Source organism: Glycine max, chromosome 3, assembly GCF_000004515.6.
Source record: "Glycine max cultivar Williams 82 chromosome 3, Glycine_max_v4.0, whole genome shotgun sequence".
NCBI classification, from domain to species: domain Eukaryota; kingdom Viridiplantae; phylum Streptophyta; class Magnoliopsida; order Fabales; family Fabaceae; genus Glycine; species Glycine max.
The window spans coordinates 5,905,265-5,928,420 of NC_016090.4; the positions used below are offsets into that span (position 1 = coordinate 5,905,265).

General features: G+C 32.3%; 2 protein-coding genes and 1 pseudogene across 3 annotated transcripts; 1 reads left to right on the plus strand and 2 right to left on the minus strand.

Moving 5' to 3' along the window:
• Positions 1–2,144: 2,144 nt before the first annotated feature.
• Positions 2,145–4,802, plus strand: LOC113001182 (piriformospora indica-insensitive protein 2-like; annotated as a pseudogene).
• Positions 4,803–8,130: 3,328 nt separating this feature from the next.
• LOC100811091 (dirigent protein 22) lies at positions 8,131–9,021 on the minus strand. 2 transcript variants are annotated; one of them, XM_041014401.1, is made up of 2 exons: positions 8,417–9,008; positions 8,131–8,191 (listed from the first exon to the last, which is right to left on the minus strand). In XM_041014401.1, the coding sequence occupies exons 1-2, from the start codon at positions 8,846–8,848 to the stop codon at positions 8,174–8,176; spliced, it is 450 nt and encodes a 149-aa protein (XP_040870335.1). In that variant the 5' UTR covers positions 8,849–9,008; the 3' UTR covers positions 8,131–8,173. The 2 variants fall into 2 exon arrangements, with proteins under 2 accessions (XP_040870335.1, XP_014629764.1); XM_014774278.2 differs by having other exon boundaries at positions 8,131–9,021.
• An 11,611-nt stretch (positions 9,022–20,632) lies between these two features.
• LOC100811628 (dirigent protein 22) lies at positions 20,633–21,564 on the minus strand. The gene has a single exon (XM_006576417.4). The coding sequence runs from the start codon at positions 21,434–21,436 to the stop codon at positions 20,780–20,782; it is 657 nt and encodes a 218-aa protein (XP_006576480.1). The 5' UTR covers positions 21,437–21,564; the 3' UTR covers positions 20,633–20,779.
• Positions 21,565–23,156: the final 1,592 nt, after the last annotated feature.

A 23,156-nucleotide genomic window follows, 5' to 3' on the forward strand; every position in this document is an offset into this window, starting at 1 on the left:
TTAGAAAGGGAGACATACTAAGACGATTTAAGTTATAGCAGTTTTAGTATGTTCTTTGTTTGTAACACTTTCTAAGACGATTATTCATAAAATTGTCTTAGAAAGTGAGACATACTAAGACGGTTTTTCAACAACCGTCTTATAATCATTTATTTTTTTTTAATTTTTTTGGTGCAGCTCTACTTTTTTAAGTGGTGTTTTAATTATTCTATACATTGATTTGAAGCAAAATAGTTTACATAATAAAAGAATTTACATAATTAATGAAAGAATTTACATCATTTTGAAGAATTGTAAAATCGTTTAATCACATAATAAAAGAATTTACATAATTAATGATAGTCTACAGTTTTGCAAGAATTTAAAATTATTATGCAATATCTAACATTGCTAACTTCAGTTGTAAGTTGTCCACAAATTACAAACTTTGACAACACAACTTTCATAAAGCAGTGCTGAAACCTCCTTCACCATGTAATGAGTCCATAATTAAGGGCAGATGCAATAAATCCCTGAACAAACAAGGACATTGATTAAAAGTTGATATAAGGATTACCGAGTGTTTATCAAATAAAAAAATGTCACTTAGTTCTAAAATGCTAGAACAAACAATTTTATGTTCTTCTCAACACCAGCAAGAAAAGATTAGTTACATAAAATGTTTAAAAATCAAAATACATTTAAAAAAATTGTGAGCATAACTACATGATACTTTGACAGATTTCACTGAATGGTAACATAAATTCATCAATCAAACTATTTTCATAAAAACATTCACCTCTCACGCTTCATTTGCAAGCAGTTCATTACACAGGTATATGCAGTTCATTTGCAAGCATTCACCTCTCACAGTTCATTACACAAGTATATGAAGTTCATATGCATAAATACATGATACTTTGACTAGCAAATAAAATTAGGTACTAGATAAATATAGGCAACAAGCAGCATGCAAGTATCATTGAAGATCTTGTGGCAACACCAAAACAAAATGATATTAAGCATTACCTTAACAAACACAGATTATACAATATACAATCAATCTGGATTATTTTAACACAATTTATACAATCTTAAAATTAGAGTAATGAAGTGTCTAACTATACTAGTAGGTAACAAAACATACCTTAAGCATAATAACACTAGTCACAATGGTAAATGTTGTGAACATAACATAATATATGGGAGATACCACTGCCGTATTAAAAGTATCCAGTGCCTGATTGCAGAAATTAAAAAAATATTATCACATGAATTTATATAAAATAATTATTTTTTCTATAAATATCACATCTCTGTAGTGTTTTGTATTGGATGAAAAAGTTTGAAACAAGCCATTCTTTTATTTATTCATAAAGCCAAAAAAATCCAATGTTGAACAAAATAATTAATCAGACTTTAAAGAATTTTTTTAGGCAACTTTAAAGAATTGGTAAAGCTTAATACATGTATTCTATCTATTAAATCAATATTTTTATAAATATATCTATAATTATGGACACAACTCACCTTAAACCTATACCTACCTATAACTTAAAATAAATGTATCATATTCAATTGTTTTTTGATGATGGGGTTTCTTGTTGTCAAATAACATTTGTAGAGAGGAAGAGGATTGTGAAGATGTCAAACTAAAACCCAACGATAGAAGTTTCAGGACCTACTTAAGCAATGAAGAGATAGACGCAAACTCTCAAATTGATTCTTCTGAAGTAAGGTTTCACTCATTGGGGCTAGGAGCCTTGGAATCACTTTGGCTTGTTTATGTATCCTGGTCTACAAAACAAAAAATAACTTTTCCTTTCTGTCTGAACATTCTTTCTTTGAAGATTGATGTGGGGGAGGGAGGGATTGGTATCTCTATATTTTACCATCATGTTTCATAATTGAAAATTTCCTCAATATATAAACTCAACAGTCATGTCCTTTGTAAGTGCAAAGGTTATCTGCTTTATTTCCTTCTGTGGAAATTATTAAACTTCCTCTTTCTATGTTTCATAGGATGTGTCTGCCAAAGCAAGCACCAATGGAGCTGCACTAAGTGCTGATTGTAGAACATCTAGTGGTTCTGACACTACATTGTCAAGTTCTGATGCCAGTTCCGGACTTGATATTGCTTTCTACATTTAGAACAGTGGAAAGAAATGAGCTGGTGAGTGAAATTGGTTTATTGAAGAAGGAGGCAGAAAGGTCACTTGATGAGCTAACTAGGATGAAGAATCTCAAGTATGAAAAAGAGAGGGTGGGTACAGTGTTGCAGTCAGAATTAGAAGCACTTTGATGATTTCATCTAAATTCATAAATTATTTTCTCTATTGTTTGTCGAAACAAAGGAAAATAGAAATTCTTAAAATAACTTATTATGCCCTCATTTTCTACCATGTTCTTCTATGTCATTTCCTAAAAAAATTGATAACTATCTCACTAAACCACTTGTTTTCAAAGTGTTGAGAGTCAACTTACTATCATAGAAGTCAATAAGATTTACTCTTCAGTATATGAGCTCGGCCCACATGTTCTTATTGTTAAGAAAAAAGGTTTGTTATCTGTTGTAAAGTTTATATATATATATATATATATATATATATATATATATATATATATATATATATATATATCGCCTATTTACAATAAAGCCACTACACCCTTTTCTAACAAAGCTGAATCCCATTCCCTACTTAACCTCCTATTTAAGCTATACCTGTCTTTCCATACTCTCTAACTAGTAACTAACTGCTAATATTTGGGAATCTCTAGGCTACATATCAAGCAACAATGTAATAAATGAGGACATAAGTTTCAGAATCACATACATACCTCGAAATAGGCTACTAACTAAAGCTTTGCTTGCGGTGACACTGCAGATGAATGGATGAGTGTAACTTCAGTCTAGCAACTAGTTGTCTACTTCTATCCTCAACAGACTACGCATCGTTTGACAGTACAACCTAAACACAATAAAAATAATTTACAACCACACCAGGAGTACAGTTTTGTAACAAATAAAAATGAAACACAAAGCCACATTATGAGATGAGTTAACAATACTAAGCCAGAATTTTATGTTCAAATCCAAATTTCCTCATGCCTCAATTTAGCAACACAAGCAACGTTGGCAGTGCCTATCAACTCAAATTCAGTAGGTGTGGTGTGAAATTAATAACGGGTCCTCTAATCATTCTGACCCCCAAACCACCCCCAATTTCCAAACATTGTCACCTCTTTCATCAACTTTGGATTTTTAAATCCATCTGAACTCTGAATAACTAAATTTCATTTTCTATCTATACTTGTTTGTTCTGTTAGGCATGGGAAAAAAATTAAATGGTTGGTGTAATAAATTTTTTTAGGTAAAAAAATTACTATTTGTAGTGGAGTTACGAGTTTTGAACTTAATTCATGGGTTTTGTTATATTAATTTCATGATTGGCCTACTCTTAATTTTTTTACTACCAAAGACAAGTTCAATGGTTGTCAACAAAAACCATAATTTCTTTTGGGGGTCTAGCTCTTAGGATTTTAGAAGAGACACTTAGTAGTGTTGGCTCACTTGAATCAGTCGTGGACTTGAAGTCAAAAAAGTGTGGTTGGTTAATTTTGTGTCTTTTTTCTACACTCTGCTCACATATACAGGCCTTTTGTGTTTTCTCTATATTCCTAACTGAAAAACATACTGCAAAATTGCTAGACTTTTTGTTTTCTTTAGATTAGACTCTGTGGGTTGACTAGTGAGTTGATGGGGTTCTTCAACATCACAAATAACGGTTTAACGAGAAGGCATTATAAGAAATTGCATACTTAATAAATATAAATGAATTTGATGCTTGATTTTAGAGATCTAGTCTACCAAGTATGAAACAATTATCATGCATTTGGACCGGTCCATGACAATTGTCTGACTTGTGCTCAACATTTGGAATTTAGACCACATTTATTTGACATGAAGCACTTCAAAAACTCTATCCTTCTTCAATTGCTCTCAATCACAAGACATGTTTCCAGCTACCATCCCCACTGGAAACTGGCAGAAACTGGCAGCCAGCTTAGAATCACTGGAGTTTAGATCACTTGAGGTCTCATTGGAGACATCCCCTCAAGTGTTGGTGTCCTCAAGAACATCTAATCACTAGTAATATTAGAAAATAGTGTAACAGGTGAATTACCATCAAGCATTGGCAATCTCATGAAGTTGAAGAAGCTTGTTCTTGCTGGAAACTATCTTACTGGTAGAATTCCAAATGCTTTTTATGGGCTAAATGAGTTATTAATCTTTCAGTTATTAATCTTTGAGTTAAGTAGCAGTTCATTATCTGGCTCTTTGCCTTTGACACTTGGGAGGTTAACTTCAGCGTTGAAGCTTGATGTCAACAACAACCACCTTGAAGGGAATCTTCTAAATGAATTTGCTAATCTTAACAATTTGACCCTTATGGACCTTAGGATTAATAGGTTCACTAGAGGGTTGACCCTTATGCCACCACTACACAAGGCTTTGCTCTCTGGTTGATGTTCTGAGCAAACACCACTGAAGCAAATAGAAAAAAAAAAACAAAACAAGACAGAACAAGAGCACCCTTCTGAAACCAAGGTACAAGAGTGGAGCCAATTTGTTCCTCCAAGATCTAAAGGGCCAGGCTGCTAGCTAGCTTCAATCAAAATTAAGACCAGGATATATAATACTAATACAGATTGGGTCTGAGCCTAACTGACAAAGTTATGAATCAATCAGTGAAGAGAGAGAGAGACATAGAGAGGAGTAGAATGTCATAGGCTAAGGCTAGTGAAATGGTTTTATAGTTTGTATTTGTACCATAACTATTACCACTAATGGTAGTTGGATATCCCTAACGAATACTCTTAACTCATTGATTAAACAACAAAAAAATGATAATAAAATTTACACATAAATTATATAATCTGATATATATATATATATATATATATATATATATATATATATATATATATATATATATATATATATATATATATATATGAAGGTGCACATGGAGGCAGACACAATGTAGACTTCCCTCACAACTACGTGGTTTCTACTATCAATAACTAATAATGATATACTCCAATAAATTCTTTGAATAACATGACTCTCTTATGTCTTAAGAAATTGTTATAAACTTAAATACTTACGTTAGATTTATCGATCCTTTGCCTATTTGCTCATCTTGCTTACCCTTTTTGCCTTTGACCATTTATGGGCGCATCTGGGAATTCTTTTCTGTGCACGGTTATTGGTGGATATCAGTATATTATATTTCTACAAATTAAAAATTGTTTGTAAGCAGCAGTTTGGAAGAGAACTCTGTTATACCCCCCCCCCCCCAAATAAATAAATCAAAGTTACTCTAGTTCCAATAACATATATATATTTATATTATATATCACTCTTGCCAAGTGTCAAACACGGGGATACACTCCAATAACATATATATATTTATATTATATATCACTCTTGCCAAGAATCATCCGTGTCTGTAAGTGTTAATACAACAAGTATCACGGGGGCACGTACCTGCACATTGTAGGGGATGTTGTCTGGTAAAAAAGGTTCTCAGCAACTTGTTAGTTATTGTATCAGAATTCAACCATATAGATGATTAGTATTTTTGTATAGACCCCTTGAGAAATTGTTTGTTTGACACAAAGCATGGATATTTTCCATTTTCTGCTAACTGTTTGGCAAAGAAAACGTGGTGGCTCCCACACTGCACAAACTGTAAAGTCACATACTCTAGGCCTGTATTGCACAAACTATATTGCATCTAGGAATTCTTTTCTGTGCACCGTTATTGGTGGATATCAGTATATTATATTTCTACAAATTAAAAATTGTTTGTAAGCAGCAGTTTGGAAGAGAACTCTGTTATACCCCCCCCCCCCCCAAATAAATAAATCAAAGTTACTCTAGTTCCAAAATAAGCATAACAAATAGTTTGGAACAGAATTCCATGGTACAATACAAACATAGTCATTTAAACAGCAACGATAGAGATAGCACTTACGTCCCAGAGAAATCCAAGATACCAACTGTTAGAAGGCCTCCAAACTGCAAAAAACAAAATGATAACTTGATGAGTCAAAAAACAAGTAGATGTTTTCATTTCACAAACACTCTACACTACAATGAATATACCATAGCAAAATAGCATTTTTTTTCAAAGTGGCAAAAAGGGAACAGAAAGTAGTAAAATTGGGAAATGGGAACTCACAACATTAGGGTGTTTTGTAATTGGGGGCAACTAATTAAGGCAGCTGTGTGAACCAAATCGTAAAGCGAAACTGTGTGCCAAACCTTCACAAACAGATTCCAATTAAAATAAGCTTTATGATGCAATTGAAATCAAAATGAAATGGGAAAAAGGAAAGTGTAGAAAGAAAGAGACATCTTTGTAAGCAGGGTTTTGGGCTACTCTTACGCACAAAGGTTATCAATGTCTACCATCTGATTGCAGAATTTATCTCAAAGGATGTACAGTTTAATGAATCAAAAATTCACTATCGTACCCTATTTTCTTCAAACCCTAACCCTATTATAGCTGACCAATCAAATCCAACTCCTCTCACAGCTTTAATAGAAATGAGACTTTGACTTTATGGTATTTCTCTGTGAAGCTCAGAAACACAGGTCAGGGTTGTCGACATATATTACCTGTGTCACGAAGTGAGTACGGGTGCGCGCGTCCAACCACTTTTGATGCCTTGTAACCTAATAACGAGAAACACCAACCTAGGGTTTGAGGTACACAATGTGGGTGGTTCAAGGTCAGGTTCAGGGACATGCACAATGTAAAAATCCGTTGTTATGGGTGAGGTTCAGGGACATGCACAGGGTTTGAGGTTCAGTGTGGGTGAGGTTCAGTGTGGGTGAGGTTCAGAGAGAATGGCTGAGGAGCAAATGAAAGTGTCTGAGACAATGGCTGAGAGGTGCGTTGCGGGTTTAGGCCTTTTTAATATATGTAATACTACGACGGTTATAACTCGAAATATGTTGTTGTCTTCACTCTACTTAATTACAATAATGCCACCTGCAGACATTCTAAGGCGGTTATTTATAACCGCCTTAGAATGTACGAGTAAAAACTAATTTTTTTCTCCCTAATTACAAAATTGCCACCGCGCCTTCTTCTACATCGTTTATGGAGAACCGTCGTAGATATCGCGACTTAAAAAACTACTTTTGTAGCAGTGAATGATTTGGAAAATAATACTTATAACTTTGTATATGTTAAAGTATAATTTGATAATTTATCATCTTGAGCTAGTCTCCATGATAAATTGACGAACCACTATAAAAATACATTATATTTTTTTTATATTTATTGTTATCATCTATTTAACTAACTTGTATCTCAAACAATCTATTTATCTTGTTCTTTTTTTTAAGGATGACAATTGATACTTTTTACAGTGATTCAAACTTGAATCGATGCAGAAAGTATTTTATAAATTAATTTCAAGTCTAATATAGAATAAAGTCCCACTTTTAACATTACCTGGATCTATATTAGTTCATTAATTGAAGAAGAGAGCTCAACATAATTGTTGTAGAAAGCTTTAACTTGGTATTTGTTCACCCCCAAATACAATTATTAATAATAAATAAAAATAGAAAAATTTAAAATAACAATAAAATTTTCTGTAGAAATCATTTAGTTTAAATAAATTTTTAGTCTTATAAAATATATTTTATTTTAGCCCGTTAAAATTTGTCTTCGGTTTTAATCTCCGCAAACTTTAAATTTTTTGCTGCAATCCTTGTCATCATTAAGTAACAATGTTAATTATGACATAAGAATGCAGTCCATTAATTTATCCCATCCCTCAAATCATGAAAAAAATCTTTAAATTAAGTATCAAAGTTAAAAATTGTTATATTATGGAAATCAAAAGGTAATTTAAGTCAAATTATTCTAAATTTACTGAATTGTATCGGAATTTGAACATCCACCCCAATTTTGGAGTATATAGGTAGAGGAAAGAGAATGATAAGAATTAAAAGAAAAAGAAAAGAGAGAAACTGAAACATATATAATAAGTACATAATGTGATTCCATGACATTATTAATAAGAAATAAAACACTTATAGTAAGAATCAAGATCCAACTCGTTAAATTTGCCCAAACATGACTTTATTCCATGACACCACGTGCCCTCATCAAAAGATCGAGGAAACCTAAATAGAAACAAAGTGACAAACATCAAAGCCATGACAGCACATCAATATGAAAAAAAGCAAAGAAAACTAAAACACATTCAACATTCATCAATAGTAAATATACACGTCGAACTGAAACGTGTTATCCCTCGTTTGGGGATCAAAACTGAGAGAGCTGGTCTCCATATACCCAGTGGCAAATTTGAAGACCCCACTTCCACCAACAATGGGCAACTCCCTCACCTTCTCCGATTGGGACATCCTCCCAGCGAACGTGATGGTGCTGCCGTTGTACTTCCCTTGTGTCAATGCGAAGTTGAAAATCTGCAAAATATCAACCTGCGTTTGCGACGTGGAGGCAAACAAGCCCTCGGCTTTTCCGACAACCTTGGAGTAAGCCTCGGGTCCCACAGTTAAAGCGTTGTCGTAGACCCCAAGCGTACCAAAGAATGTGGTTGTGTTGTATTTGGGGAGTGAGGGAATGATTCTAACCGCTGTGGGGTTTTCTCCGGTGAAGACTTCGTGCCAGTAGAATCTGAAGTGGCTTAGGGTTTTCTTGTGCTTTATGCCTATGGACTTTGGGTCTAGTGTGCCCACAAAGCCTGTGTATTCTGCTGAGATGGTTAGGGTTAAGGTGGAGAGGAAAAGGAGGGATTTGAGGAACTGGGTAGCCATGGTTCTTTGGTGGGTGTTAATTGGAGGAAGTGGATTGGGCGAAGAGAGTGATATGAATGCAAGGATATTTATAAGGTGGGAGAAGCATCGGAATAGGTGATTTGGGTTTGAGCTTAGTGATATAATCTATTTAACTAACACCATAGTTTCAGGGACAATTGATTGGATACACTATATTATGATAATGTTTTGAAGTTTGAATGAATCCTACTGTATACCGAGATCAAGTATACTAGTTGAAATTCTTTTTTTGGAGATGCTCCCTCTAACTTATATTTTTACTCGCGACTCTTTCTCGCCCAACACTCACAACTACGAGTGACCAAAGTTTTTACGGCCAATATCGACATAAGTTATTTTTCACTGACGTTGGCCGAGGTATTTTTGGTCAGAATTTTTTTGTATGATGTCAAACAAAGTTATTTTTTGCCGATATCGGCTAAGATTTTTTTTAGATGATGTTGGTTAGGGTTATTTTCTCACTGACGTCAGTCATGGAAAATTTTTGCTAACGTCGACCGATGATTTTTTTGGTCGTTGTCATCTAGATTTTTTCAGTTAATGTTGATCAATCATTTTATGGCCGACGTTGGTTAGATTTTTTCTATTGACATCGGTCATGACTAACTTTTGAGTAGACATTTGTTAGGGTTTTTCAGCTAACGTCAGTTAGATTTTTCTAGCCAACATCAGGCAAAGCTATTTTTTAGCCAATATCGACTAGGGTTATTTTTTTAACCGATGTTAGCTAGGGTGTTTTCGTTGATGTCAACTAGATTTTCTTAGCCGACGTCGGTTAGGATTTTTTTGTTGACATCGACTAGGGTTTTTTGGCTGACATCAACCAGAGCTATTTCTTAATCACATTAATTAGCTTGTTTTTTGGTTGATGTTGGCTAGGGTTTTTTCTGCTAACACCAGCTAAGTATTTTTGACCGACATCGGACATGACTATTTTTTGTCGACATCGACCTAGGTTCTTACAGCCGACATCCACTAGAGATTTTTCGGTCAACATCAGTCAAAGCTATTTTTTAGCCAACATTAGTCAATGCTATTTTATAGCCGATGTTGTGTAGGGTTTTTTGTCTGACATTGGTCAGAGCTGTTTTTTAGCCAACTTCGATAAGGGATTTTTTGGCCAACGTTGACCCATGATATCTTTCAGCCGACATCGGATAGGTTCTATTGGTCAGCATCGACCAAGCTATTTTTTAGCCGATATTAGGTAGATTTTTTTTATCAACACCTGCTAGAATTTTTTAGGCCAACATTGTCTAAAAATAACCTTAGTTAATGTCATTCAAAAAGACCCTAGCTGGTGTCGGCCAAACAAACCCTAGCCGACGTTGGTAAAAGAATCTAGCCAACATCAGCTGAAAAATAGACTTAACAAACGCTAGCAAAAAAATAACCCTGACTAACGTCAACTGACAAATATTCTCGAATCCTATATGATGTCGACGAAAAAATAGCCTTGGTTGATGCCAGTTGAAAAACATCACCAATTGTGATCAGGCAAAACAATCCTAGTTAAAATTATCAATATTTTATATTTGTAAATTATTAAAAATTGAAAATATTTTTTAATTAATATTTTAAAATTAGATTGTGTTTATTTTCTATAAAGATTAATATTAAAATTTCATCTATTTAAAATATAAAATTGAAATTTTGCATATGAAGGAAATTGAATTATCTTATCCAAACAAAGAATTTAAAATGAAAAAAATTTGAATTAATTTATCCAAATAAAAAATTTAAAAAATAAAAAAAATTAAAAGCAAAACAATTCAAATTCTAAAAATTTTAAATTCCTTAAAATTTTGAAATTCCAATCCAAATACAAGATTATCATTTTGTTTGACTAGGCTTAATCGGTGATCGAATAGTCAGAGAAACCAACAGAGGTGAGACTTATCTGAGGTATGAATTGCGATGATCATGACTAGAATCGCCCGCCTCATGTTTGATTCTTTATTATATTTTATGGGAAAATTATGGGTGAAAAGCCTTATATACTTGACACTTAATAGAGATACAGAAAGAAGAGATATACATAGAAATAATGTACTATTAATTAGTGTTTATAGTAAAACTATGTTGACATATCATTACTTATTACGACATCTAGGGGTGGGAATAAGGCAGGTCAGGCTTTAAAAGGTCTGAGCCTAGCCTACGATGAATTTTTGAAGCCTGAGCCTAACCTATAGCCTATCAAAGGCTTTTTATTTTAGCTCGATCTGGCCTTTTTAAAAGTCTAACCTGGCCTGATAGTCTTTTTATATTTGTTTGTTTCAGGATAGAAACGTAATAGGAAAGTTAATGAAAAAGGAAACGTTAACCAGAATAGGAAAGCCAATAAAAATAATGAGTAATATAAAGGGGCACATCACTCACACTTAAATTGTAATTAAAGTCTTACTTGATTATAGGAATGAAAGTTATGGAGCAATAATTTGTAATAAAAGTCTGTTGGTTTCAAAAAAAAATTAATTGTACCAAAAAAATAATATAAATATAAACTGGTACCAAAAAATAATATAAATATATATAGATATATATAGGCCAGTCTATCCGGCTTATAAGGTTTTTTAACAAACCTAAGCCTTGTCTATTTAATTTAATAGGCTTTTAAAAAAGTCTGAGTCTAACCTTTTAATTAAATAGGTCAGTTCAGGCCAAACTTTATGTAGGTCAGGTAGTAAGTTTCTGTAGGTCAATCTGGCCTATTCTCACCCCTAACCACATCGTGTTTGATTGCTGGTGTGTCATTAATTTTCAATTCTTCTAAACAAATACGAAATTCTGACTAAATCAAACTATGAGTGTTGACTATGAATTAATTAATTTATTAAATTATGGATGGGCCACTTGATTGACGTAAGCTAGATTATTATAAGGACCTCCGGCTCCCACTTAAAAAATGGAATATTTATTTCTGAAAAAACTACTTTTTTTATTACAGGGAAAACCTAAATCCGTTGTAAAGCAATATAAATTTTAAATATATAGTAAGCGATTTAATAATTTTTTATTAAGTATAAAATGAAAAGTAAATGGGATGTATCTTTCAAATAAAAAGTAAATGAGATGTAGAATAAAAAAAAAAAAAAAGATATCACCATTATGTCATTATTGTGTTTGCAGAAAATTATATTTTAAACTAATCAAAAGCTTGGTGAAATTTAATATATCAAATTAGTTTAATAAGATAATTTTATAGTTAATTGAAAAAAAGGTTAACTAATAATAATCTCTTTATAAACTTATTACTATGAACTAATAATATCTTTTATATATATATATATATATATATATATATATATATATATTAAATCCAACTAATATCTAATAGTTTAGTACTCTTGGTCCTTCTAGCGCTGTTTACAAAAGTTAAATCTCACATGTGAAGAGTTAACCAAATCATTAAGAAGATATTAATAGTGTAATGCTACAGTTTGAGTCAGATCGATGGGTGAAGATTTAAGAATGTTTAATTGAATGAATTCTTTAAAGTATGGCAATATATATAACCGTGGTTAGAGGAGTTAAAAAGATGATAAAAGAAGCTACGACCATTTAGATTCTGCTTATATATCTTAAAAACAAAAAGATTAGAGAAATTGACGTGATAAATTCATATCCAATGCTTCAACTTTTACATAAAAATAGATATATACTATATAAAGTACTAAGCAATACAGGATTGATTATGTACGTACGATTTTTCAAATAAAATAAAAGGTATTTAACTTCAATTTTATGTAAGAAAACCTAGAAATATGAATTCTAAAATATTTTTTATCCAAATATATTACAAAAGTTTTTTAAGGAGGGGGGTTGCAAAGATATATAATAAACAAAGAGATTATATATATATATATATATATATATATATATATATATATATATATATATATATATATATATATACACGCGCGCGTAGAATAACATAAGCAAATTAGGATACTTGCTACATGGTTCTTTAAGAGGGATTAAAGTATATGCTTAGATTAGTTTAGGTTTGATGATTGCCTTCTGCTTTGTCAACTTTCTTTGTGTATTTGTTTCATTTGTAATGTTGTTGAACATTGAGAGATTCTGAGTGGCATTTAAGGCTAGTCTTTTACTTAGTTATTTATATTTAGTATGTATGAGTGCATGAATACATAGCATGTGATATGCCCTAGCTTAAAAACCTTTTTGTAACCCTTCAAAACCTCAAAAAATATTTGAATACTTAACCAACAGGGAATAATTTTTTTTTTTATCTTTCAGACAAGTACTCAAATATTTTTTTATCTAAATGAAAAGTATTTGAATACTTCTGATCTAGATTAAAAAATATAAATTGTATTCTATGCTTTAAAAATCATAACAAATATCATTCTATTAGCTTTGAAAATTGGGGAAATCATTTTCTAAGGAAAGATTAAGATACCTGCTTTGGAAGATTGCTACAAATGCGTTAGCGTTACAAATAATACCAATGTGGCGAGAAAATTGAGACACTTTACTGAAAATGATACTTCCTTATAAGGAGACCATTTATCATATTTTCAGGCTATGTTCAACTTGTAATCTGATTTGGCAAAAGCTGTTGGTAGATCCCCGCGGTATGATTTTTACCATATTAATTTTAAAGATTGGTCGAGGCACAATTTATTGCCTACATATATGAATTTAAAGTGGAACTTAATTTTGTGGTTACCTTGAATTATTTATGGCGTTTTAGAAAGACTTAAATTTAAATATGTTTTTTCTTATTTCTAATAAATATTTGAATTTTGTGATTGATTTTTAATATATTGATGATCACAGATTCTGAATTTACCATCATTCTTCAGCACTTTAAAATTATGCATGACATAAGTAGAATTTTCCTTCAAATCAGCCTTCCAAGACTTTAACTGATCTTGTTTACAAACAACATGGATTTTATCTCCCTATAATATACAAACCATATGAATAGCTGATTGAATGGTCAATAATATAGCAATGCAAAGAACCGGAAAAACCATACATTAGAATCAACAATAATCATTTTAGCCTGTTCGAACTTACTGGGGATCCCAATGAACCAAAGATCAGTGATCCTTATAGCAAGTTTAAGAGTTTCTCTTAAACCATCAATCGACTTAATCTTATCAGGAGAACATGTCATAACTCTGCATAAAATTGCTTGCTCCTAAATCTATGATGTAGTAAATGGAAAAACCTGAGCAACAGTGGTTATAAAAATAGATGATAAGATAAGATCTCAACATATAGGCAAACCAATAAAAGTGTCCCTCAAACACTCTCTAAACCAAAAGGCAACAAAAAAATTAAAGCCTGGTCATATCAACAAACACTAACAGACGAAAAGCAAACATGCATAGACATCCAGGCGTGTTATTGCAAAAACAATATCTTACTCCTATCACAACCAAATGCAACACCTGACAAAACACAAACTGAAAGAGAAATGGAACCCAGCATAGTCAGCAAAGAAACAAAAAACAAACTGGAAAAAGCAGCCGAATGAAGAAACACACGGGGAAAGCCAAACTGGAAAAAGCAATCGATGAATCAACCTTAAGTCTGGCAACAACCAGTAAGGAGTCAAAAGCAAGCATGCATAAACATACAACAACTTTGCTGCAAAACTATATTACCTTCACTTCCCACAACCAAAATGAACAACAGGGGAAAGCCAAATTGGAAAACAAAACACACTCAGTCAAAAACAAACTAGGAAAGTTACCAACAAAGCAAAAAGAAAGCTTGAAAATTACACAAAAAGGCAAAAAAACAGATCCAGCCACCGCAAAAGCAGTCATGCAAAACATACAAAAAAACTCACAGATTAAAATGCAGGATCAACCAAAAGGCAACGAACTTTGTAAACCCAAAAGCAACAAAAAACCTCATAATAAAGAAGAAGATAAGAGTCACACATGAATATCAGCCAGGAAAAATTAAACCTCTGCTGTGCCAACAAACAGTAATATAGGAAAAGCAAGCATGCATAAATATCCAACACCATCACTGGAAAAAGATTATCTTACTCTTGTCACAACCAAACGGAACACCTAACAAAACGCAAACTGAAAGACAAAGCAAAGTCAGCAAAGTCAGCAAAGAAGAAAAAACAAATTGGAAAAAACAATCGAAAAAAGGCACACTCAACAATAAGAGAACATGAATCAACCTTAAGTCTCTAAACAACAAATATAAGAAGTGAAGCGCAAGCAGGCATAAACAAACAACAACGTTGCTGCAAAAGTATTACCTTCACTTCACCCAACCAAACCAAACAACACAGCAAACCCAAAGTGTGAAACAAACCCAACTCAGGCAAAAACAAAGTAGGAAAGTTAGCAAAGAACCAAAAAGAAAGCTGGAAAATAGCACAAAAAAGGCACTAAAACAGATGCAGGCACGACAAAAACAGCCATGCATATGCATAACATACAAAAAAACTCATACCTTAAAATGCAGAAGCAATAGAACTAGAAAAGCTAGGAAGTAAAAGTGTAACATCACATTTTTTTCGTAAATAAAATTTAAAACCTTTTTAGTAAAAACAAATAAATAAATAAATATAGAGCAAATAATAGGCTGAGTACCCTACGTATAAATAGCTATGTTAAGTCAGGTGTCTCCTCTTTGCCTCATTTTTGTTTTTCTCTTTTCTCCTCTCAAAACCCTTTCTTTTCCTGCAGCGCACCAAACCTGTCTCAGAAAAACGACAATCTTAGACTCATTCACCGTTGGATCGTCATGAAATTTAAACATCAGGTTTGAAACCCAATTCCCAGAATTCTCACCGTTGGGAATTTCAAAATCATGTCTGAGATTAGAGGAAAACCCTTCGAATTGTAGCCTTTTATTTTCTCGCAAAAACCCAAAAATATCTTGGTAAAACTACGATTTCAGATTCGTTAACTGTTGGATTGTAGTCAAATTTGGACATGTTGTTAGAACTTCAATTGCGCACACGTTCACCGTTGGGATTTGTGAGATATTATTCATGGAGAGAGGAAAAAACTGGAGGAATCTCAGGGAACCACTAGAGATGCTGCTATCGCTGGCTGAAGACACGTGAGCCCGCTTAGAGGTAAGGGATGAGTTATTCACAATTGGGGATTAGTGAGAACATGTGTAGGGATCCTTAGAGTATCAATTGGAATGGGTTTTGGGGTGTTTCCATCATTTTTTTATTCTATCCGTATAGTTATAATTGTGAATTATATATGTTTGACAAACCAATTGTTGTGAAATTGATATGCTATTGTGTTGAGCGTGAACCCTATAAATCAAGCATTTTTCTAATTAACATGAATTGATGAAATAAAGTAAGGAGAAATTTAGAGTGAGATATTGATTTTTTATTTTCTCTTTTTCTTGCTTTTTAGGTTTTTTATATATAATTTAAAAATTAATATCATAATTGAAATTGACCAAAGTGTTCATATAATTATTTAGAATTTGTGCATTGAAAGTTTACTTTGAAATTTGTTATTCATTATGATGTATGCTAGTTTATATATATAGAAGTATGTATTTATATTAATAATTTATGTAAATAATATTATAGAGTGTTATAGTATGATTCCAAAAAATTATTAAGTGTTGGAGTTTTAGAATTTTATGGTTAAATTTGATGAACATGTGTATGTTGTACCTTATGAATATCATTAGGAATGTTATGAGATGGTTGATGTGATGTTATGAGATGTTAAAGTGTGGGCATGATATTCGATTGTGAATAAGTGGATGTGTTTAACACTTGATGTTACATTAATTATATTATGAGCTATGAATTATACAATAACCCAACCAGTGTTTATGCCCAGTGTTAAAGAGAAAGTATAGGTTCCTAGTTAGGAACCAGTGTTAAATTGTAGCGCAATGTGTTAAACGTGTTTGAAACATGAGTGTGAGGTCGTGGTATTGTGTAATTCATGAGCAGTGTTTATAAATGAAATATGTGATGAATTGTGGAATAACATGTTGCTTTGAGATTATAATATTGTTTTTGAGATTGAGTATAAGTGTAAAGTTGAACATGTGTTAATTTGTGAGATACGTGTAAACATGTGATGGTGGATTGTGACACTATGAGATGTGAAATTGTGAATGAGTTTTAGTTGTGGATAAGTGTGTAGTTAACACTTGATGTGAAATTACTTGTGTTGTAAGCTATTAATTGTACAATAACCCGACCAGTGTTATCTTGAGAAAAGTGTTGATGCGCAGTGTTAAAGAGAAAATGTAGGTTTCCTATTTAGGAACCAGTGTTAAATCGTAGCGCAATTGTGTTGAACATGTTTAAAACACGAGTGTAAGGTCGTGGGTATTGTAAAATTCATGAGCAGTGTCTGCATGCAAAAATTATTTTAGGGTTGGACCTGAATCAGGAGGGAGAGGCCTTGACGGACTCTTCGGAGTGTAGGCCTTGCGGGTCACCGGGTTTGAGTGCTCATTTAAGCCTATGCTGATCCCATATGGTTGGAGTATTCTCGCAAAACATCGTGACCCTGACTGGTCTCGCTATTACTTAGTGAGAGTGACCTGACAAACCCATTGTGTGGTGTGTCTTGTTATGTACTCCTAAGTGCCCCAAGGTGGTTTTTCACTGACATGGTACCACATTGCATATAGGTTTGAGTCTTAGCATAACTGTTGCATACGCTTGCTAATTGTTTATTATGAAATTGATGTGTTATTATGTCTTGATCGGAGTGTGTGATTTTTGTATAATGTGATTGATTGTTGAAAAGTGTGATTGATGATTGAAAGGCAAATTTCAAATGGCAAAGTGGTGGAATTATGTTTAAGTAAGTTTTATTTTATTTATATGATATGTATATCTAGTTGTCTTGTTTCTCTATTAGTTAGGAATGTGATAACTCACTCCCTGTGTGTTGTTTGTGTTTGGATCCTGTGATGATCTTGAACTTTGTGTTTGGAGGAGCAGATGACTAGGTGAATTTTTTTCAAGAAACCTTGTACTGAAGGACGTCAAGACACAACGCTCTGATAGGATGTGACATTGGGGTATAGGGTTTTATATTAATTGTATGAAGTCTTAGACGACCTTGTTTGAGCCAATGACTTTATTATTTATTTGGACAAGTTTGAATATGATGTAGAAGAAAGTGATTGTGAACCTTTTATCTCTTTGAAATGCTTGTATTTAAAAATGTTTTTTAAAAAATACTTTTAATTAATATTTAATTTTTTTATTCTTTTGTTAGTATATATGTGAGGGGTAGAGGGTGTCACAAAAAGGAAGCAAATGAAAATGATACAAAAGCACCACCCAAAAACCACAATCACAGAATGATACAAAACAACAACCCAAAACCATAATAACCGGAAAGCTTTAATCATAAAACCATGTGGTTTAGCAAAAGAGTGACAAACTCACAAACTGGTTAAACATCTCAACGTGGCAGAAAAAAAAGGCAACACAACAAGCAGGTGGCAGAAAACAAAGCAATAGGTGACACAAAACCAAGCCAAAGCTGGAGGGATATAAAATGACCAAAAAGCCAAGAAAATGGACATGTGTCAAATTATTGGGTAGGGGCACAACAATAATTTTCCTGGTGTTCTCTTTTGATATATAGTATATAGATAAGTAAAAGTATCCATAGGTATAAGTCTTTATAAATTTTACTTACTCTAAACATTGGTAAGTATAAGTTCTTTTATTTTTACCTACATATAAAGATAAGTACAAGTCATTTTGTTTTTACTTACATTAAACACTATGTAGGTATGTATAAGTTTATTTGAGTTCTATGTGGACTAGGCATGGCACCCGCGTGGGGCAGGGATAGGGAGTACTCACCCGTTCCTTGTCCCCGTCCCCGAACCTTACCCCGTTCCCTGTGGTGGGGGTATTTTTTGTCCCGTCCCCATTCCCTGCCCCATTCCTTGGCTCCACGTGGGGACCTTTGGAGACCCCATTTTACATTAAAAAATGTCAAAAATTATAAAAAAAATACAATTCTTTTGTTTTATCTCAATTTTTCAACAATAATAAATTTAAGATTTAATTCTAAGTTTAAAACATGACTAAAAATACCAAAATAAATCAATAATAATAGTAATAAAATCATACAAGCATAAAAACATCCAAGAAATATCCAAGTACACATTAGGATTTGGGTAATGTTTGTGTCTTTGTGACTTGTGAGATATTACTTATATATATGATAATTTTATTTTATATTTTTTTACTAGTAAAATATTATATTAACCTTTATATTTATATTATACATATTATAAGTTATGAGAGTATATAGGTAAAATTCTATATACGTAGGGATACGAGGACCCTGCGGGGCGGGGAACATAGTCCCCGTCCCCGTCTTCGAATTAGTTGTGGGAGATTTTTCATCTTCATCCCTGTTCCAGTGAAAAAATTTTCTCCGATCACAGGGTCTCAAATAGGGTAGTCCCCGCGGGGATCCCCTAATTGCAGGGAGAATTGTCATGCCTAACGTGGACTAAATTACGTCTATAGGTAAAAATGATTATAGTTAGATAACAATTTTCTTGTGGTGATATAATTAATCTGTTATGGTTTCAGGATCTTCACAGGAAAGATAAAAAAGAAAAGTCAACAAAAGCTTCACCTACCACGTCTCCAAAGGTATGAATATATACTTCCTTTTGCTAAAATGTAAATATGAGTTTTACATCCGTCTTATATACAAGACAATAATCAGTACTCTCCGTTACCCTTAACCAAATTATGTGATTTTGGTATAAATATGAAGAGGATTTTTTTTCCACAAATATCTGAGTTGTTTGTTTGAAGAGACTTGTAAAATTATTTGGGTTTAAGCAAGCAATGATTTGGAAAATAATACTTATAACTTTGTACAAGTTAAAGTTTAAAGTATAATTTGATAGTATACCAATAATTGAGCTAGTCTCAATGATAAGTTGACGAACTACTATATTTTTTTTTATATTTATTGATTTATTGTTATCATCTATTTAACTAACCTTGTATCTCAAACAATCTATTTATCTTGTTCTTTTTTTTATAAGGATGACAATTGATACTTTTTACACTGGTTCAAACTTAAATCGATGCAGAAATTATTTTATAAATTAATTTTAAGTCTGATATAGAATAAAGTCTCTCTTTTAACATTACCTGGATCTATATTAGTTCATTAATTGAAGAAGATAACTCTTGATAATTGTTGTAGAAAGCTCCAACTTGGTATTTGTTCACCTCCAAATATAATTATTAATAATAATTAATAAAAATAGAAAAATTTAAAATAACAATAAAATTTTCTGTAAAAATTATTTAATTTAAATAAATTTTTAGTCTTATAAAATATATTTTATTTTAGTCCTTTAAAATTTGTCTTCGGTTTTAATCTCCGCAAACTTTAACTATTTTTGATGCAATCTTGTCATCATTAAGTAACAATGTTAATTATGACATAGCAATGTAGTCCATTAATTTTATTCCATCCCTCATGAAAAAAATCTTTAAATTAAGTATCAAAGTTAAAAACTTGTTATATTATGGAAATCAAAATGTAGTTAAGTCCAATTATTCTAAATTTACTGAATTGTATCGGAATTTGAACATACATACACCCCAATTTTGGAGTATATGGGTAGAGGAAAGAGAAAGATAAGAATTAAAAGAAAAAGAAAAGAGAGAAACTGAAACATATATAATAAGTACATAATGTGAGTCCATGACATTATTAATAAGAAATAAAAGTAAGAATCATGATCCAACTCATTAAATTTGCCCAAACATGACTTTATTCCATGACACCACGTGCCCCCATGAAAAGAGGAAACTTAAATAGAAACAAAGTGACAAACATCAAAGTCGTGACAGCACATCAATGTGAAAAAAAGAAAAGAAAAAAAAAACACATTAAACATTCATCAATAGTAAATATACACGTCGAACTGAACCGTGTTATTCCTCGTTTGGGGATCAAAACTGAGAGTCCTGGACTCAATATACCCAGTGGCAAATTTGAAGACCCCACTTCCACCAACAATGGGCAACTCCCTCACCTTCTCCGAGAGGGGGCTCCTCCCAGTGAACGTGATGGTGCTGCCGTTGTACTTCCCTTGTGTCAATGCGAAGTTGAAAATCAGCAAAAGATCCAACTGCGTTTGCGACGTGGAGGCAAACAAGCCCTCGGCTTTTCCGACAACCTTGGAGTAAACCTCGGGTCCCACAGTTAAAGCGTTGTCGAAGATCCCAACCGAACCAAAGGTTGTGGTTGTGTTGTATTTGGGGAGTGCGGGAATGATTCTAACCGATGTGGGGTTTTCTCCGCTGAAGACTTCGTGCCAGTAGAATCTGAAGTGGCTTAGGGTTTTCTTGTGCTTTATGCCTATTGACTTTGGGTCTATTGTGCCCACAAAGCCTGTGTATTCTGCTGAGATGGTTAGGGTTAAGGTGGAGAGGAGAAGGAGGGATTTGAGGAACTGGGTAGCCATGGTTCTTTGGTGGGTGTTATAATTGGAGGAAGTGGATTGGGTGAAGAGAGTGATATGAATGCAAGGATATTTATAAGGTGGGAGAAGCATCGGAGTAGGTGGATTTGGGTTTGAGCTTCTCTTGCTAGCTGTGAGTGATTCAATCTAATTAACTAACACCTTAGTTTGAGGGACAATTGACTGGAGACATTATATTATGATAATGTTTTGAAGTTTGAATGAATCGTACTATATACCGATCAAGTATACTTTTTTAATTTATCATATTATTAATACAAGTATCTAATGATTTTACAGCTAACTAATATTCATCTAAAACCTGACTAATCATAATTTTTGTCTTTTAATTTATTTATTTTTATCTACAAATTAATGTTTGAAATTTTAAATTAATGTTACAACTCAAGTATATTTTTTCTATTTCTATGTTATATTGATACAAATTAAGTATATATCTAATTATTTTGCATACAAGTAATATTCATTTAGAATTAATCTGATAGATTATTTTTACTAAAAATTTCTCTTTTAATTATATTTTTTACAAATTAAGTTTAAATACGAGACTTTACCGGAATATGAGTCAGTACCATCAGACCAACCAGTTGGTATTACTTAAGTAGAATATGCCTCAATAAAATATTTCCCCATATTATAAAAACATTTATCGTTTTGTTTGACGAGGCTTAATCAGTGATCGAATAGTCAGAGAAACCAACAGAGGTGAGACTTATCTGAGGTATGAATTGCGATGATCATTGACCAGAATCGCCCGCCTCATGTTTGATTATTTATTATATTTTATGGGAGAAAATTATGGCTGAACAGCCTTATATACTTGACACTTAATAGAGATACAGAAAGATGAGATATACATAGAAATAATGTACTATTAATTAGTGTTTATAGTAAAACTATGTTGACATATCATTACTTATTATTACGACGTCATGTTTGATTGTTGGTTGGTGTGTCATTAATTTTTAATTCTTCTAAACAAATACGAAATTCTGACTAAATCAAACTATGAGTGTTGACTATGAATTAATTAATTTATTAAATTATGGATGGGCCACCTTGATTGACGTAAGCTCGATTATTATAAGGACCTCCGGCTCCCACTTAAAAAATGGAATATTTATTTCTGAAAAAACTACTTTTTTTATTACAGGGAAAACCTAAATCCGTTGTAAAGCAATATAAATTTTAAATATATAGTAAGCGATTTAATAATGTTTTATTAAGTATAAAATGAGAAGTAAATGGGATGTATCTTTCAAATAAAAAGTAAATGAGATGTAGAATAAAAAAAAATCAAAGATATCATTATTATGTCATTATTGTGTTTGCAGAAAATTATATTTTAAACTAATCAAAAGCTTCGTGAAATTTAATATATCAAATTAGTTTAATTAGCTAATTTTATAGTTAATTGAAAAAAAGTGTTAACTAATAATAATCTCTTTATAAACTTATTATTATGAACTAATAATATCTTTTTATTTATATATATTGGATCCAACTAATATCTAATAGTTTAGTACTCTTGGTCCTTCTAGCGCTGTTTACAAAAAGTTAATTAAATCTCACATGTGAAGAGTTAACCAAATTATTAAGAAGATATTAATAGTGTAATGCTACAGTTTGAGTCAGATCGATTGGTGAAGATTTAAGAATATTTAATTGAATGAATTCTTTAAAGTATGGCAATATATATAACCGTGGTTAGAGGAGTTAAAAAGATGATAAAAGAAGCTAAGATCATTTAGATTCTGCTTATATACCTTAAAAACAAAAAGATTAGAGAAAT

Coding starts and splice junctions, on each gene's coding strand:
- LOC100811628 (XM_006576417.4), bottom strand. CDS start 21,436: ATGCTTCTCCCACCTTATAAATATCCTTGCATTCATATCACTCTCTTC.
- LOC100811091 (XM_014774278.2), bottom strand. CDS start 8,848: ATGGCTACCCAGTTCCTCAAATCCCTCCTTTTCCTCTCCACCTTAACC.